Source organism: Muntiacus reevesi, chromosome 5 (genome assembly GCF_963930625.1).
Source record: "Muntiacus reevesi chromosome 5, mMunRee1.1, whole genome shotgun sequence".
Classification (NCBI taxonomy): Eukaryota; Metazoa; Chordata; class Mammalia; order Artiodactyla; family Cervidae; genus Muntiacus; species Muntiacus reevesi.
This window is the reverse complement of record NC_089253.1, coordinates 51,017,149-51,033,148: the sequence shown is the minus strand read 5'-3', so window position 1 is coordinate 51,033,148 and position 16,000 is coordinate 51,017,149. Positions and strand designations below refer to the sequence as shown.

General features: G+C 56.6%; 1 protein-coding gene across 7 annotated transcripts in view; it reads left to right on the top strand.

The window, feature by feature from the left end:
• The window catches only part of PLEKHA6 (pleckstrin homology domain containing A6), a 133,118-nt gene that overhangs the window by 91,712 nt on the left and 25,406 nt on the right, over positions 1 to 16,000 (top strand). For 2 of the 7 annotated variants that reach the window (XM_065938204.1, XM_065938203.1), the window contains exons 6-12: positions 2,940 to 3,044; positions 3,713 to 3,785; positions 6,128 to 6,228; positions 10,069 to 10,274; positions 11,619 to 12,110; positions 13,637 to 14,153; positions 14,616 to 14,702. In XM_065938204.1, the coding sequence (XP_065794276.1) occupies positions 2,940 to 3,044; positions 3,713 to 3,785; positions 6,128 to 6,228; positions 10,069 to 10,274; positions 11,619 to 12,110; positions 13,637 to 14,153; positions 14,616 to 14,702 (1,581 nt within the window). Of the gene's footprint in view, positions 1 to 2,939; positions 3,045 to 3,712; positions 3,786 to 6,127; positions 6,229 to 6,481; positions 9,628 to 10,068; positions 10,275 to 11,618; positions 12,111 to 13,636; positions 14,154 to 14,615; positions 14,703 to 16,000 lie in introns of those variants that run through there. The other 5 variants (XM_065938206.1, XM_065938205.1, XM_065938208.1 and 2 more) reach the window with 4 other exon arrangements.

Here is a 16,000-nt window from a genome sequence, read left to right as displayed (position 1 = left end):
CAGTGGCAGAGATAAGAAGGCCAGGTTATTACTGAGGGGTTGGCAGGGAAATGGCTGAAGTGTCTGCTACTGGGAGCAGCTTTTAGGCTTCAGAGAGTCCGTGAAACTATGCCAGATGTTGGACTGAGAGAAAAGGGAGAGACTTAAGGATTTTCATATTTTGAGGGTGATGGATAACTTGTTCAGATAGCTAATCTCTCCTATGTGTGAGTCTTTACAAGTAAAGTAGAGAAAATAATTTCGCTTCCCAGTTTGGGAGGTACTTTATGATAAACCCCGGTTTCTTCTTTCCTTCCTTCTACAAGTGTTTACTAAGTGCTTAATTGATACCTGGACACCTTGGTAGGCTCTGGTGATGATGAGATGAACAGAAGTTTTTCTGTATGGAGAGCTCACCGTCTAGTGAGGGAGATGGGACGCGTTCGGTCCCGCTGTAGTGTGAGAGAGTCTAGACTGGGAGGATGGAAAGAAGAGGGAGCGGCGCCACCCTGGGAGAGCAGGGAGGTTCCGTGGACTTGGGGTGCTGCCCTAGGCTCTGAAGGATGGTAACAGAAGCGGGGCCTTCCAGGAAAGGCCTCGGCGGGTGGGAGAGAACCACTCGGAGTCTGGCGTGACCAATGACTGTGTGGTAGAGTTGCTGAGAGTGGGCGACAGCCCAGCCAGATCTTGTAGACCTGTCCTTGTGTTCTGTGCTGAAGACTGAAATTCTCTTCTAAATGATGGAGCAAGCGAGAAGTTTTAAGTGAAAGAGTAGGGTAATTAATAAAGTGTTAGTTCATTGCAGAGGGTAGATTGCAAGAAGAGATGACAAGCCATGAGGCGACAGCAGCAGCGTCATTTGAGGGGAAAGAGTAGGCTTGAAAACCATTCAGCAGATAAAGCCTCCAGCCCCGTGTGGAGGGTGGAGGGATGCTGAGAGCTGGCGCAGAGAGCAGCTTTAGGCCCGAGTGGACTGTGGTCCAGTCCCTGGAGGAGAAATGCAGAAATAGAGAAGAGCAAGGTTGGTTACAAAGGGGGTGGCTTTGGTTTTGCGCTTATTCAACCCTGACTGGACGACTAGTGAGCGAAGGGACTGGGCCTTAGATAGGATTAGGGAGCTTTTAGCACTTTGCTGGCAGCTGAGGCGATGGGTGTGGACGAGGTGATGCAGACAGTGTTTGGTGAGAGGAGAGGAGTGAGTTTGAAGTCTACGGCACTTACTGGAGGTGGAGCTCGGGAAGGACGGCGTGGACAGCAGCAATGAAGAGTGAGGAGCGGCGTTGCAGAAACCAGGAGGAGAGTTGTGGGGGGCAGCAAGGCTCAGTGCCGGCATTCTAGAATATCCGGGACCGCGTGGCCCGAGTTCAGCGATGTCGCAGGGACCATTTCAGAAGAGGCGGAGGAGGCTGAGGAGGAAAGGGAGGAGGGGAGTCACCCTGTCTCTGAGGAGAAAGAGACGGGAGGGAGGACAGGTGTTCCCTGACAGTGGGCTGTGGGTGGAGGGGCAGGCAGGGTGTGTGCGTGTGTGCGAGGCAGGACAGACAGACAGACAGATGGATGATTCGAGATGGAGAGACCTGAGCATCTTTGCCGAGGAGAAGAAGCCAGTGGAGGAGGAAGAGATGAAGACAGAGTTGAGCGATTATAGATGAAGCAAGTCTCAGAGGAGACAGCTGGCTGGACTCAATGGCCTTGGAAAGAAGGAAGATGCCTCTTCTTTGACATTGTAGGGAAAGAGGCAAGGAGAGTGGTGAGGGCATCACTTTCTGAGTAAAAGTGTGTGAAATTGAGGAAGCCTTCATTTTCTCGGTGAGGATCAGGCCGAGTGGAGGGTGGGGTGGCAGAGGGCTCGGGGGAGCCTTGAGGGTGTGCTGGAGCCGCGGGCCGGCGCGCGGGGCCCTGTCTTGATTTGATTAATCTGTGATTTAGAGTTGCAGAGAAGATCAAGGAAAGGCGCTGGATGGGGTGTTGGAGAGTGCAGTTGATCTACCCTGCCAGGGAACCTAGGCTTTACAGGAAGACAACCAATGCCAGGAGGTAGCTGATGAATCACAAAAAAAGGGAGACATTCAGGAGCTGGGGGTCACAGTGGAAAAGAGAAACTGGTCTAGATGAGTGATGGAGTGAGACAGCCCAGAGGATGGGACGCTGAGGTTGAAAGATGGGAGTATGAGAGTTGATGATGTTGGTTACGGAGTCTTGGGAGCGGGCCAGGTCTAAGGTGTTGCCTGGGGGTGAGTTGCTGGGGTGGAAGTGAAGGATTCTGAACTTGAGGAATCAGGGTAGTTTAAAGCCAGGCCACTGGATGGGCCATTGGAGCCATGAAATTGTCACTGTGACACAAGACTTAGAACAAAGCAGATGACTGATATCCAAATCCTTCATCTCTGAAGGAGTGCTCTAGGAGCTGACTATGGTAAGGAAGGCTGGGCAGTGAAAGATCAGTGGTACTTTAAGGGAGAGATTGCTGCCAGAATGTGGGAAAGAATGGCAGTGTCAGTGTGGCAATAAGGAGCCAGGAGAACAGCCGCTGTGGTATGCTGGACGTTCCACAACGAATAGGACTCAGAGAGGATGGAAATGTAGGGAATCTACTTCCAACTGAGTGGGTCCAAGACAGCACTGTGAAAGAGGTAAGGAGTAAGGCCAGTAGGAGAAGGATAGGCCGGAAGTGAAATGGGGGAAAAAAATCTTATTTTCTCCTTAAGAAAAACCACATCACAGTAAGAGAGGTAGGACTATTCTTTTGAGCCCCACATTAGAGATTAAAAAAAGAGTCAAAAAATTGAAAGCCTGTGCCCTTGACTTAGTAACAGATCCATGGTTCTCACCTGAGCTGCTTAACCCAAGGGTCCCTGGGGTGGCTCTGGAGAGGGACCTCTCCGGCCAAGGGCGGCCCTGCGTGCGGGCGGGGCGGGAAGGAGGCAGAGAGTGAAGCCGGGCTGCATATGTCTCCCTAGGCCGCGCGGCCATCCCGGAAGGCCATCGCTTTCGGCAAGCGCTCCCACTCCATGAAGCGGAACCCCAGTGCTCCGGTCACCAAGGCAGGCTGGCTCTTCAAGCAGGTGAGGCCTCCTCCGCCATCCTGCCCCTCCCAACGCCACCTTCTCCTTATACTGTCATTTCTCTGTACTTAGAAGAGCCCATGTATACTTTGCTATGTCTTTCCCAGGTTCCATTTTGGTGTATTTCTGTGAACGAATCTCCTGATTTTATAATTGCTCTGGGAGGTCGGGTATCTTCCTAAAATCACAAAGAGAAATTAGCATCGTGTTTGGGAGTCCAGCCAGGTCTCCTGATGGGCAGACGCGATGACTTTGAAATATACTAGGCCCCCTACCCTATGAGAACAGCCTACAGCTCGGGCGGCAGGCCCGCTTGTTACGAAGGGAAGGCTGTCTCCTCCGAGCTGAGGGGTCCAGTTCTCCCTGCTGACCCTGCCACTACCACTGCCCGCCCTTCTGCTCAGTCCTTCTGACTCTGCTGCCGCATTTGTCTTCCCTGGGGGAGACGCTGAGGCCCAGAACCACAGAAGTGGAAGATCCCAGGCAGTCCTATAATGTCAGTCCCCGCCTCTGAGGGCTCTTGGGGGTTGCCGGCCCTTCTTAGTGACAGAGCCTCAACCAGAAGCAGGGTGTCCTTATACTGAGCGCAGCCCTCTTTCCACTGCAAGCCCCTCCTCGCCACACCCAGCTCACAGAGCCTCCTGTCTCTTCCCTCGTGTGTCCTGCAGGCCAGCTCTGGAGTTAAGCAATGGAACAAGCGCTGGTTCGTCCTGGTGGATCGCTGCCTCTTCTACTACAAAGGTGAGCTTGTCCCTGGTGCTGGCAGGGGATGCCGAGGGCCAGTGTCCCCTCTTCATTATTCTGCCCTGTCACGGGGCTCTCAACCTGATGGATGTTGGTGCAAAGGGGTGCACACATCCCCTCTGTGGTCTCTGGCACCAGTGGGGCATGACCGTGAGACAAGACAGCTCGCTTGCTTACACTTTCACTCGCTCATTTCACGCTCAACAGTATTTACCGAGTGCCTGCTGCGCTTCAGGCAGTTCTCACGGGTAGTGTGGTGTATGAACAAGACAGTCAGATCACAGAGGGTGAAGTCTGGGTGAGGAGGGCAGGAGAGGAAAAGGAGGGAGAAGAGGAGGGTGCCTGGTCACACTAGGTCAGCTGCTACTTGGACCTTGTATGTTGAGCTCCTTCCTGTCCCACTGGAATGCACGATCCGATCGGTGCGGGCAGGATTTTTTGGTCAGTTTTGTTCACTGTTGTATCCACAGCACCAAAAACAGCAGTTGGCACGTAGTGGGCGCTCTGTCGATGTGGAATAAATGAATATCCCCCAGCTTCTGCCCTCTCTGCCTGCCCCGATACTCTCCCTTCCCTCCCCTCAGAAAGGAGGGTAAGACTCTTGTAACTTGGGTGCAGCGGCCTCTAGGAGGTTATTTTTAAAGCATGCACGGCAGCAGTATGTCACGGAGGGCGTGGAGGAACTGGTGAGGGTTGATGACAGCGACAGTCCTGTCTCGCTGACGCCTGGGCGCTGAGGAGAGAGGGAGACGGGGTGGCTGTCTCCTCCTGCGTGCCCCTGGAACAGCAGGGATCCGATTTCTCCGGGTCTCCTGGGGGCACTTCAGTGAATCATTAACTCTGGTGCACAAAGGTAGTACCCAGGGACCCCTCCCTGCTGCCGCTGTGCCCCGAGGCTCCTGAGTCCCGCGGAGAGAGCAGGAAGGGGCTGCACGTGAGGTCCAGTCACAGAGGAAACCCCGAGGCTGAGAGCAGGGAATCTGCTCGGGCCCCAGGACGCAGGGCCCCCCGGAGCCAGAGAGTGACAGCAACTCCAGGTGGGAGGGAAGCCGGGGTCTCTGCGGGGGAGACGCTCTGGGCCTGGTGTGAGGGGGAGCCTTGGAAAGCCCTGAGCTCCAGGCGTGCAGAGACGGGGGGTGCTCTCCACTAACACATGCTCTCAGGAGACCCCTAAACACTGGTCTGGACTCAGCTCAGCGGGGTCCACCCTGTCCGGGGAGACAGCCTCGGCCTCCTGAAGACGCTCCGGGTCCCCAGCCCTCTTGCGCGACCACCCAGCCCTTGCTCGGCACCGTGCGGGGTCAGCGCAGGAGGCTGGACCTGGGGCTGAGCGTCTTGTAGGGATGAGTAAGTGGGAGAGGGGGGCTTGTGGATTCTGTAACCCCTCTGAGAGCTCCTCTGAACCCTCCTGGGGCTTCACAGAGTCTCCAGCCCCAGTAATAAAGTGCTCTCCCGGGGAAGTGGGGAGGCTCTTGCTTGGCCTCAGTGAGTCCCCACCTCATGGTCCCCACAGAGCACCCCTGCCCCGTGAGTCTCCCACTGATACCTGGGATCCAGCTAGCTGATCCAGCAGGCTCCTGCGGAGATCCGGGATGAGTCATGCCACAGCCTGTTTGTTCACCTGCTCCCGGCCCGAGGGCCAGAGGCCACGCAGGGGTGTGTCTTCTGGGCAGACTCCAGGACTGTAGTGGGGGAAGTCTAGTCGGGGGAGAACAGAGCAAGCTGCCAGGAGCCTGGGAGAACCTTAGAGACAGCCACCCAGAGGAGGCGAAGATGCGAGTGTCCAGTCTACCCCCCCATTATGATGTGTTCCAGTCGTCACTGCTGGGATTGTCTTCTCTGGAGGGGCACTGGGGGCTGGAGGGAGGTTACGAATGCTAGCTTGACAGTCAGACTTCTTGGGCTAAGGACCAGTCTACCACTTTCTACTCAAATAACCTTGGACAAATTACGTAACCTTCCTGTGCCTCAGCCTGCTTGTCTACATAAAAATGGAGGTCATGCAGCACCATTCGTAGGATTATTGGGCGAGTTAAGTCTAAGGCTTTAACTTAGAACACTGCAAGTACTCCCAAATGTCGGCTCTTATGTGCTTGTCTGTGGCTCCTAGGAATGTGAGCTCCCCGAGTCTAACACAGTGTCTGCAGGGCCGCCACGCTCCCCAGCACCCCGGCTCCAGGGGGTGCGTCTCTCCTGTGGCTGTGTGATGGCCCCAGTACCTGACAGACAGGCGGTGGGGAGCAGGGGTTCACTGGCGTTTATCACTGAAAGGCTGAGGCGCTGCACTCCCCGCCCGCCCCGCGGGCACGCACGCGGCTCAGTGCTGGTTTCCTCGGCAGATGAGAAGGAGGAGAGCGTCCTGGGCAGCGTGCCCCTCCTGAGCTTCCGGGTGGCCGCGGTGCAGCCCTCGGACAACATCAGCCGGAAGCACACCTTTAAGGTCAGTGGGCCTTCCCCTCCCAGGCCTGGTGGGGCTGGAGGCACTTCTCCCCCAGCACACGGGACTTGCAGGTGGTGGTACTGGGGGGAGCAGGCAGTGGCCCCAGGACTCAGTCCAGGGTGTTGCAAGGCTCCCCCAAGCCTGGCCCCTCGTCTTCGCGCCCAGAGTGGGCCTGTACAGATGAGCTTTGGTGATGCCACAGTCTTTCCTGGGGGAGATTTCATTATGTGCTGAATGTGCGGACCCTTTGCCCAGCGTCCTGGCACCGAGGAAATCCTTATCCGAAGAGGCGGAAGCTGTGGGCCCGTGGGTTTTTAAGATCCGTTCTGGAAAGTCTTCCTCGCCACCTTTAGCCCAGGGAACTAGGCCCCCAGGCTAGCTTAGCTAAAGGGTCTCAGATGTCAGTTGTCCGCTCCTGTTTAGCGCCCAGCACGCTCCCAGCCCGTGTAAGGCCCTCGATTTGTCACTTGCCCTCACTTCCCTGTTCCCTTTGCCCTTCAGCCCTGCTGCCCGCGCCCTGTCCTTCTCCAGCCCTGTCATGGCCCAGCGCCCTGCTATATTTGTAACCTTGAAAATGGCTTTTGTAGGCCTGTGTGTTTGAGATTCCATAAACAATGTACTCTACTGGGGCTTCCCTGCTGGCTCAGAGGTTAAAGCGTCTGCCTCCAATGCGGGAGACCCGGGTTCGATCCTTGGGTCGGGAAGATCCCCTGGAGAAGGAAATGGCAACCCACTCCAGTATTCTTGCCTGGAGAATCCCATGGACGGAGTAGCCTGGTAGGCTACAGTCCAAAGAGTTGGACACAACTGTGTCCGACTTCACTTCACTTCACTTCTACCTGAAAAACCTTTGGAGAAAATTTATGAGTTTCATGGTGGCTTCGACGGTAAAGAATCTGCCTGCAATGCAGGAGATCTAGGTTCAATCTCTGGATCAGGGAGATGCCCTGGAGAAGAGAATGGCGTCACACTCCAGTATTCTTACCCAGATAATCCCATGGACAGGAGCCTGGTAGGTTACAGTCCATGGAGTCTCAAAGAGTCAGATACGACTGAGCAACTAACTGGGTGCAAGCATATAATGGACACAGTAATTAAAAGCCGCTAACCTCATGGAGACACAATTTGAGGAGTGAGGGCCCAGGGAGACGGGCCCCACCTGCCTGCTCTGAGCAGCAAGCGTCGCCGCTTGGAACCCATGGGGGATCCACTCATCAAAGACAGTCCTGCAGCTGTCTCTTCCTGGACCAGTGTTTTTCCACATTTAAAAATTCATGGCCTGTTTGAAGTGATAAAAAAAATTCCATGCCTTTTTTGGACTTTATGATGGAAAGGTCATAGGTTCTTTTTCATTTTCCAAATATAAAATAATGATATCAACCATGCATTTTCTTCATACAAAGCCCTCTCTCCCCCAGTTGATAAATACTGTCCAAGACCCTGAAAACCCACAGGTTCCTCGAGGGCAGCGTCCGAGTTCCTGGGGCCCCAGAGACTCTGGTCACCTGGCCCCAGAGAGGTGGGCAGATACACAGGTGCCACTCCAGGGAATAAGGACGGACTGCTTAGGCACATAATTAGTTTCCAGTTTCCAAGGGTCCTATCTGCAGAATGGATAATCAATAAGAGGCTGGCTCCAGGGCACCAGATTTTAGCTGGGGAAATGGGAACAGGCTGTTTAACCAACAATAAGACACAGATGCATGGTACACACACCCACAGTCAGACAGCCGTCTCACCCTCCCCTGCAGACCTGTGCACACAGACACGCTCCAGCCCGGAGCCTTGCTGGCAGTCGCCTCAGAGAAACGTCCCTAGTGACTGGCACACCTGTTCCGCAAACCCGGGCCTCCGCACCCGTCAGCCCTCTCCTCCTTTCCTCGAGGAGCGCGCTGCCTCTTTAAACCCATGCTTGGAGGCCCACAGAAGGTCCTGGTTGTGGTCATTCAGTGACCTCCCCGGGGAAGGGAGGGGCGACGAGATCCGCAGGCAACACCCTCAGATGGCCAGGAGTGAGGGACCGTCCCGCCCATCCTGCAGCCAAATGCCTTGCCCTCGCCTCAGTGCCCCTGAGGGCTTGGTGGGCTCCCCATGGGCACCTCCCCCTCCTCTCTGGCCCCCTCTCGTGTTTCCAGGCTGCTGCGGCTCCGCGTCAGTTGCCCCGTCTTTCCCCAGGCCCTCTGCTTCCCCGTCACAGGCTGTTGCTCCTCCGCCTTCACTCTCTGCTTGCTTCCCCACGGTCGTGTTTTGTCCTCCAGCTTGACTGCCGGCTCTTCAAGTGCAGAGCGTGTCTTTGCCCTCCCTGTGACTGGCGCCCAGGGCAGAGCTCTGCACACACAGGACGCTTGCTGGATGCTCAACGGGTGAATTGGTTGCTGCCGCTCCCACCAGCCCAGGGCACACGCCCTTGTCCCCTGTGTCTTTCTCCTCTACGGGATCCCTGTGTCTTCCACCCCAGGGGCCTTACTTGGGGCCCTGCTGTAGTTTCAACCCCCGGATACCTCCTCACAGCCACACTGACTTTCGTCAGCACCCCCTGCCTCTTCCTGCCTGCTGGGCAGCCCCGCGAGACGGTGGGGACTGGCAGGATCTGGAGGAAGGAGCCCCCTCTCTGTGCTGAGAGAAGCAGGACGCTCCCTCACTGGGCAGCGGCTCCTAGGAAGGAAACCCTGTCCCGGGGAAGCTGCCGAGGGCGAGTGGAGCCTGGCTGGGGGAGCTCCTGGAGGGTGTGGGCCCGTGTTGCTGTTTAGGAGAGCCCTGGGGCTTGCCAGAACAGCCCTGCCTTCTCTGCTCCCAAACCCCAGAGACCCAGAATTTGCTCCCAAGAGGTCAGAGGCCAATGAGCAGTTCACATCTGAGACCCTTAATCACTCTGGGATCTCTCGTGATGAGTGGGATGCACAGAGCCAGCTGCTTTTTCTGAGAGATGGTGGCTCTCACCTGGGGAGTGTTCTCAGCTCTCAGAATCGAGCTCTGGAGCGTCTTCTCCTCATGGACATACCCATGGAACAGGTGCGTCAGTTAAGGCCCAGAGCCACATGGCACGGTGTTTGCAGTTGCCGAGCTGGTCAGGAACAGAGCTAGGATTAGCCCAGGGCCACCCTGCTTTCTCCCCTCCACCTGCCGAGGTTCTCCGGGTACGAGCTCCCGGTGGTGGATTGGGCCTCGCTAGGTGCTGTGGTCCCGGTGGTGCCGCTGAATAGGAGGGCTAGCCCGAGTTGCTCCCCATGTCCCCCCACTCCTCAACATTCCTGCCACGCCATCTCCTATCTCTGCCTCTGGTGTTCGATTGACCTGTTCTCTGCTTCTCCTCCTTCTGGCCACGTGAGGACCCCTCCTCTGGACAGGAGCTCTCTTCGGGGTGTCCGCCTGCCACACCTGCTTGCGGCCGCCAACTAGGTAGCGTGCTCTGACTGTCTCTGCATGCCCCCGTGTGCCCGTGCTGTTCCTCTGCAGAGGAGGGTGCCAGCTTCCCGGAGGCTGAGCTGGAGCCGGGATGGGTCGTGCTTGGGGGTGGGAGGCGTCTCTCCCAGGCATGGGGGTGACTGACCTTCACATCAGAGATGGAATTTGATGGGAGAAGCGGGTGAGGTAACTGTCCCGTCTGCTTGTAACCAACTCAGACAGGGCAGGTAAGCCTGCCTGGCTCTTACTGGGCTGTCTGTTGGTGTCCCAGGGGCTCGTCACAGGCAGACAACCGGAGGCCAGCTGGAGCCCCTGGGACAGCTGTGGCCTGCCTCTTCAGCTTGCCCTGAGCTCCAGATGGAGCCAAGAGCTGCCGGTCAGGGCGGTGATCGGCCTGACCACCCGTCCTGCGGGCTGGGTGTCTTCTCCCCACAGGTGACTGTGTGCTGGGTGGATGAGGCTGGGGCCAGTTCCACGCACTGCCTCTCCCCACAGGCTGAGCACGCTGGGGTCCGCACCTACTTCTTCAGCGCCGAGAGCCCCGAGGAGCAGGAGGCCTGGATCCAGGCCATGGGGGAGGCCGCCCGTGTACAGATCCCCCCCGCCCAGAAGTCCGCGCTGCCCCAGGCTTCGCGTCACAAGTGAGTGCGGGGCTGGAGCGGGGTGTGGGCGGTGCCATCAGAGAGAGAGTGGGTGAAAAGGCCCCCCACACCATCGCTGAGCCCAGCACATGGGCTTGAGCCCCGAGAAAAGGCGAACAAGCTTCTTGCGTCCCAGGAGCTTGCCTGACTAAGTGGCTTCAGAGCTGTGGTCGCTTTTCCCTGGGGCATCTCCCCCTCTTCTCTCTGAGCCAGTGGAGGCCAAGAGAAAAGCCAGTTCCATCAGGGCCTGGCCAGGAGCCGGATAGGGTCATTGGCTTGTTTTGTTCAGCATACCACCTTTGTGGGACTCGGGTTCGAAGCCCAGCTCGGCTACGAAGCCCAGCTCGGCTACTTGCCTGCTGTGTGACCTGAGTGTAAGTTACTTAGCCTCTGACCCTCAGAGACAGCCTTTATAATCCTGCCTCTGAATTGTGAGGATAATACGGTATATGTAAAGTGCTTGAGTGCAGCAAGCGCTCAGTGTGTGAGTCACTTTATCCCATCCTTACCCGGAGTCTCAGCCCCTGGCTCTGCTTGAACTTCGAGTCTGAAGTTAGATTTTAATAGGGACCCAGCAGAAAGAGGTTTTACGTCCTTGCCTACACAAGGAGTGAACTTCCCGAGTTCACTTATTCTTTTCACAAATGTTTACTGTAAATACAAATGTATACAGGCTGCTAGGAAAACAAGGTAGGAAAAGTCTGACAAGCTCAAACCTCATGAAGCTTATATTCTCATGGAAAGTCCTGTGAGAAGCTTGCTTGGAAAAGGAACTAGCCTGTTTCTATGACTGTGAGGTCTGAGGCAGCCACTCTGGCCCCTGATGGTGCCTGCCACGTTTGACCTCACACAGTCCTTACCCACCCTGCCAGCGAGGAGCCCAAGACTCATGGACATTAAATAACTTTCTCTAGGAGAGGAGGCTTGCCTGTCACAAGCCTCTGTAGCTGGGACATCAGCAGTTTCTATTCTGTGTAGCGTACAGTTGCCAGCAAGTGAGGCGGCTGGGTCCCAGACGAGACCTAGTCTAGGCGGGGTTGGTCTTGGCTATCGCTTGAAGGCTGACTCCAGGCGGGTCGGCAGAAGGGAGTGGAGGGTGGCCCTTGGGCAAGACAAGGAGACACGCACAGGTGACCTTGGATCATGCTTTACAATTGCCCGGGCTGGAGCAGGGAAAGAAAGTGGTAGGTGGGATTTAGGAAGCAGAATGGAATGCATTGACTCCTGTTTCCATCGCTGCTTTCTTGCCCATCCTTTCCATTCCTTTTCTCCTTCTCACTTTCCCCCACCCGAACTCCACGCCGGGCTGGGGTCACCTACAACACCGCCCTTGGCGTCCCCCAGCCACGAGAAGCCAGACTCTGAGAACATCCCACCCGGCAAACACCATCATCAGCTCCCCCATAACAGCGTTCCCAAGCCTGAGCCGGAGGCCAAGACTCGCGGCGAGGGTGACGGCCGAGGCTGTGAGAAGGTGGAGCGGAGACCCGAGAGGCCAGACAGGCCAGACGCCAAGAGCGAGCCGCTGGCGAAAGCCAACGGTGTCCACGCCGGGCCGGAACCCGCCTCAGAGCCGGGCAGCCCTTTCCCAGAAGGCCCGAGGGTCCCGGGAGGTGGGGAGCGGCCCGCCCAGCCCAATGGCTGGCAGTATAGCTCCCCGAGCCGGCCGGGGAGTACGGCCTTCCCACCTCAGGACTCCGAGAGCGGGGGTCACCGGCGGAGCTTCCCGCCACGCGCCAACCCCGACAAAATCGCCCAGCGCAAGAGCTCCATGAACCAGCTTCAGCAGTGGGTGAACCTGCGCCGAGGGATACCCCCTCCTGAAGACCTTCGGAGGTGCGGCCTGGGACCGGGAGGGTGGGGGTGCTGTTCCGGCTGGGGCTGGGGCGTGACATGCAGGCAGCCTCCGCTGGGAACCTTCCGGAAGCCAGGCTGGATGGGGAAGCCAAGGAAACCCCCTTTCCCCCTTGCCCAAGTCCTCCCTGCCGCACGGTCCCGCAGGTAGAATTTGCCCCCTACCCCTGAGGCTTGCCCTCTGCCTGCCTCCTTCAGTGCCTGTCTCAGAACACTGAAGAAAGGAAAGGAAAGGAAAGGAAAGTGAAGTCGCTCAGTCGTGTCCCACTCTTTGCGACCCCGTGGGCTGTAGCCCACCAGGCTCCTCTGTCCGTGGGGATTTCCAGGCAAGAGTACAGGGGTGGCTTGCCACTTCCTTCTCCCAGGGATCTTCCTGACCCAGGGGCTGAACCCAGTTCTCCCGCATCGCAGGCAGACTCTTTACCATCTGAGCCTCCAGGGAAACCCCACAGGACACTGGGTGGACTGAATCTGTAGGCAGTCACAGCAAGGGGCCTTTAAAGCTGTTCCAGCTAGGCGTCCATCCCTGCTTCCCACCCTGTACATCCAGTGTTTCTATCAATGCAAGACTCACTAACCGCCAAGGCCGCTGGCTTTGTGTTTGAACGGCTCTAACTGTTTGAAAGCCATTATTTATAAGCACTTTTTGAAAAAGAAAGATGTTGCTGCTCATTGGCCCTAGTTCTGCCCTCTAGACACATTTACTTCTATTACTATCTATTTACTGTCAAGTTTGTTATCTATTACTAGATAATAGTGACTGGCTTTCATTTGAAGACATTTATTGGATATTTGAATTTTTTGGATATTTGACATTGGATAGAAGGCATTTATTTTTCTTTTGGATATCTTTAAATGTCTTTTGGATAGAAGACATTTTTTGGATATTTGATACTTGAAGACCTTTATTGGACCTGACTATGTTCATCAGGCAGGTGGGGTTACTGCTCCTTCCCTGGGGCTCTGGGCAGCTCCAGGGGCTGCAGGTGACAGCTCACTGTGGTGATCTGCCCTGCCCTGGAGAGAGCACCTCGCTTGGGTTGAGTCCTAGGAACCGACTGGTTGAGCCCTTGACAGGACCCTAAGATCAGGGAAGGCGCCCCCTTGCTGTCCTCTTGCCCACCTCCAGGGGCCTGGTACATTCCACTTCTTTCTGCTGTTAGCCTCCCTGGGAAGGATCTGAGAAATTGGTTCATGCTGAGATGGAGATGGCTGAAGGGCTTAAAGTTTCTCTCTGGGGTACTTCATTTTAAAGAGACAAGGATGGAAGCTCTGATCAGTGGAGTTTCTGGCCTCAGGGAGCTGGTTGAGGGAGGGAGTTTGAGGACTGGTCCTTCTTGCACCTCTGGAACAAGCCTCGGTGCACGGGCAGTGGACGCCCCTGTGTGCACGCAAGGTCAGCCTAGGGCACATCCACCTAGTCAGAACCCACCCTAGGCTGGAGGACAGGGAGGGGCAGCTGGGGCAGTCTTGTCTGGCTTCCTTACAGAGTCCTCTCTGTCTCTCAGTCCTTCTAGGTTCTACCCTGTGTCCCGTAGGGTCCCTGAATATTACAGCCCCTACTCCTCCCAGTACCCTGACGATTACCAGTACTACCCCCCAGGGGTGCGGCCAGACAGCATCTGCTCGATGCCGGCCTACGATCGGATTAGCCCGCCCTGGGCCCTGGAGGACAAGCGGCACTCCTTCCGGAATGGAGGCGGCCCTGCCTTCCAGCTGCGCGAGTGGAAGGAGCCTGCTGGCTATGGGCGGCCGGATGGCACCGTCTGGATCCCCAGCCCCTCCCGGCAGCCCGTCTACTACGACGAGCTGGAGGCCGCCTCCGGCTCCCTGCGCCGCCTGTCCCTGCAGCCCCGCTCCCACTCGGTGCCCCGCTCACCCGGCCAGGGCTCCTATGGCCGCGGCCGCGTGTACTCCCCCGCCCGCTCGCCCAGGGCCCATTTTGAGCGGCTGCCGCCTCGCAGTGAGGACATCTACACTGACCCTGCCGCCTACGTGATGAGACGATCCATCAGCTCCCCCAAGGTGAGCCCCCCGCCTTCCCCACCTTCCTCAGCCCCTGAGGTCCCCCGGAAACCTGAGGCCATCTGTCTAGAAGACATAGAGAGTTGGGGGCATCTGGGGACTTTGGGTCCCTTGGCTGGTTCTGCAGGACCAAAGATGCCTCCTGGGGCGGGGCCCCTGGCCCTGCAGTTCTCCTTGGAGGAGTCGCCTTGCCTCTGGGTAGGAACTCTGAGCTCTGTGCCCCTCCCCACGCTGTGCCAGGAGCTCTAATGCTATATAAGAGGACACAGACGTTCTGTTTTTTTCAGACCTTAAGGACCTGGCCAGATCATTGCAAGCATATTGCAGTGGATCAGTGTTGTCCATTTTCGTTTGAAATCTGCTCCAGGACAGGATACAGCATCCCTGACCTTGAGCTTCAGTTGGTGGGGAAGCTTATGTCCCAGCTGAAGCCTCACCTCTCCGATCCCCTTTCTCTTCCAGTATGATTACCTGGGAGACAGGCGGCCAGTCCCTGCAGGACTGTTCCCCTACAACTACCCGCCATCCCCCACGGTCCACGATAAGATGGTACGTCCTCTCCTCCCGCTCCGCTTCCCCTCAGGCCCTCTCCTCCCAGGGGAGGACGGTTGCTCTGTGCCCGGTGCCTGGACCGTGTGTGGTCTTGGGGAGCCTCTGGATACCTCCTCCCTCCCTCCTGGACTCTAACATCAATACAGAGTGTGGTGCTAATTACCCTTCTCCTCAGTGACACAGGGCAGAGGAGCAGGGACAGACCCTGGAATGGTGAGATGTCCCCGTCCTCGGCATCTCAGGACAGCCCCTGTCCAGTATGCAGAGGGGCCTGGTTGAGGCTGTGGGCTGGAAAGAAAAATTAAGCTGTACTCCCCAAACAGGCGTGAGCTTCTAGGTTTCTTCCCCCTAAGCATACTTGCTTCGAGCTTGCCCTCGCCTGGAGTGTTACTTCGGGGGAAAGAGACGAGAGGTAGGATTGAGGTAGAGTCCATATTGTGTCTTCTCGTACCTTCTCTCACCTTTCCACTCGTGTCTCTTCCTGGAATTTGTTCTCCTGAGAATTTCGTCTTCCCTGGAGAACTCGATACAGATGTTCCACTTGGAGAGCTGGGAGAGCCTCTGGAAGCAGCAGGCAGAGTCCTTGTCCCCAAGGGCCTGTGACTGACCCCCCTCGACGAGTCTCCTCTGCCCGTGTCCAAAGTCTGTGGTCTTGACACAGAGCAAACGCACCCACCCAGAAACAATGGATGTCCCCAGAAAACGCAGAGCTGATGGGTAGTGCCGCCTGGGTGGCTTCTCGTGCCTCCATCTCCCAGGAGAGGGCCAGGCCGACCGGAGCCAAGGAGTGTGCCCCTCCTCTGCCCCTCTCCCTTCCCTAGACCCCTCAGGGCCAGGCAGGCCTCTCTTTGTCACTGCCCAGCTAACTCTTAACTGCTTTGCTTCCTTTTTATTGTCTTCTTTTGTTGTGTTCCTGTTTGTTTGTGTTGCTGTTGGGCCTCGGGCTCCGGGTAGGATGAACTTTTAGACCTTCAGTTGCAAAGAAACCTAGAGTATTTGGATCAGCAGGTAGGCAGAGCTGGTGCCCCTTGCCACCCCCTGCCCTCCCATCACGTCTGCCTGCTTCTCCTCGCCTTCTCATCCTCCATTCATCCGACAACCTTTGTTGGCACAACCAGGACACAACAAAGTGGCTTATATTTTGGTTTGCAGCTTCACACCCCTTCTCTGCAAAGCCCTTAGGACAGCTGGGAGTTTCCTGGGGAAAGGAGAATAGTAAATGACCACATGAATAATTAACGTACCATCTATTTGTTCCCAGATGCCCCTAGGGAGCAGGCAACAATTTGCATTTT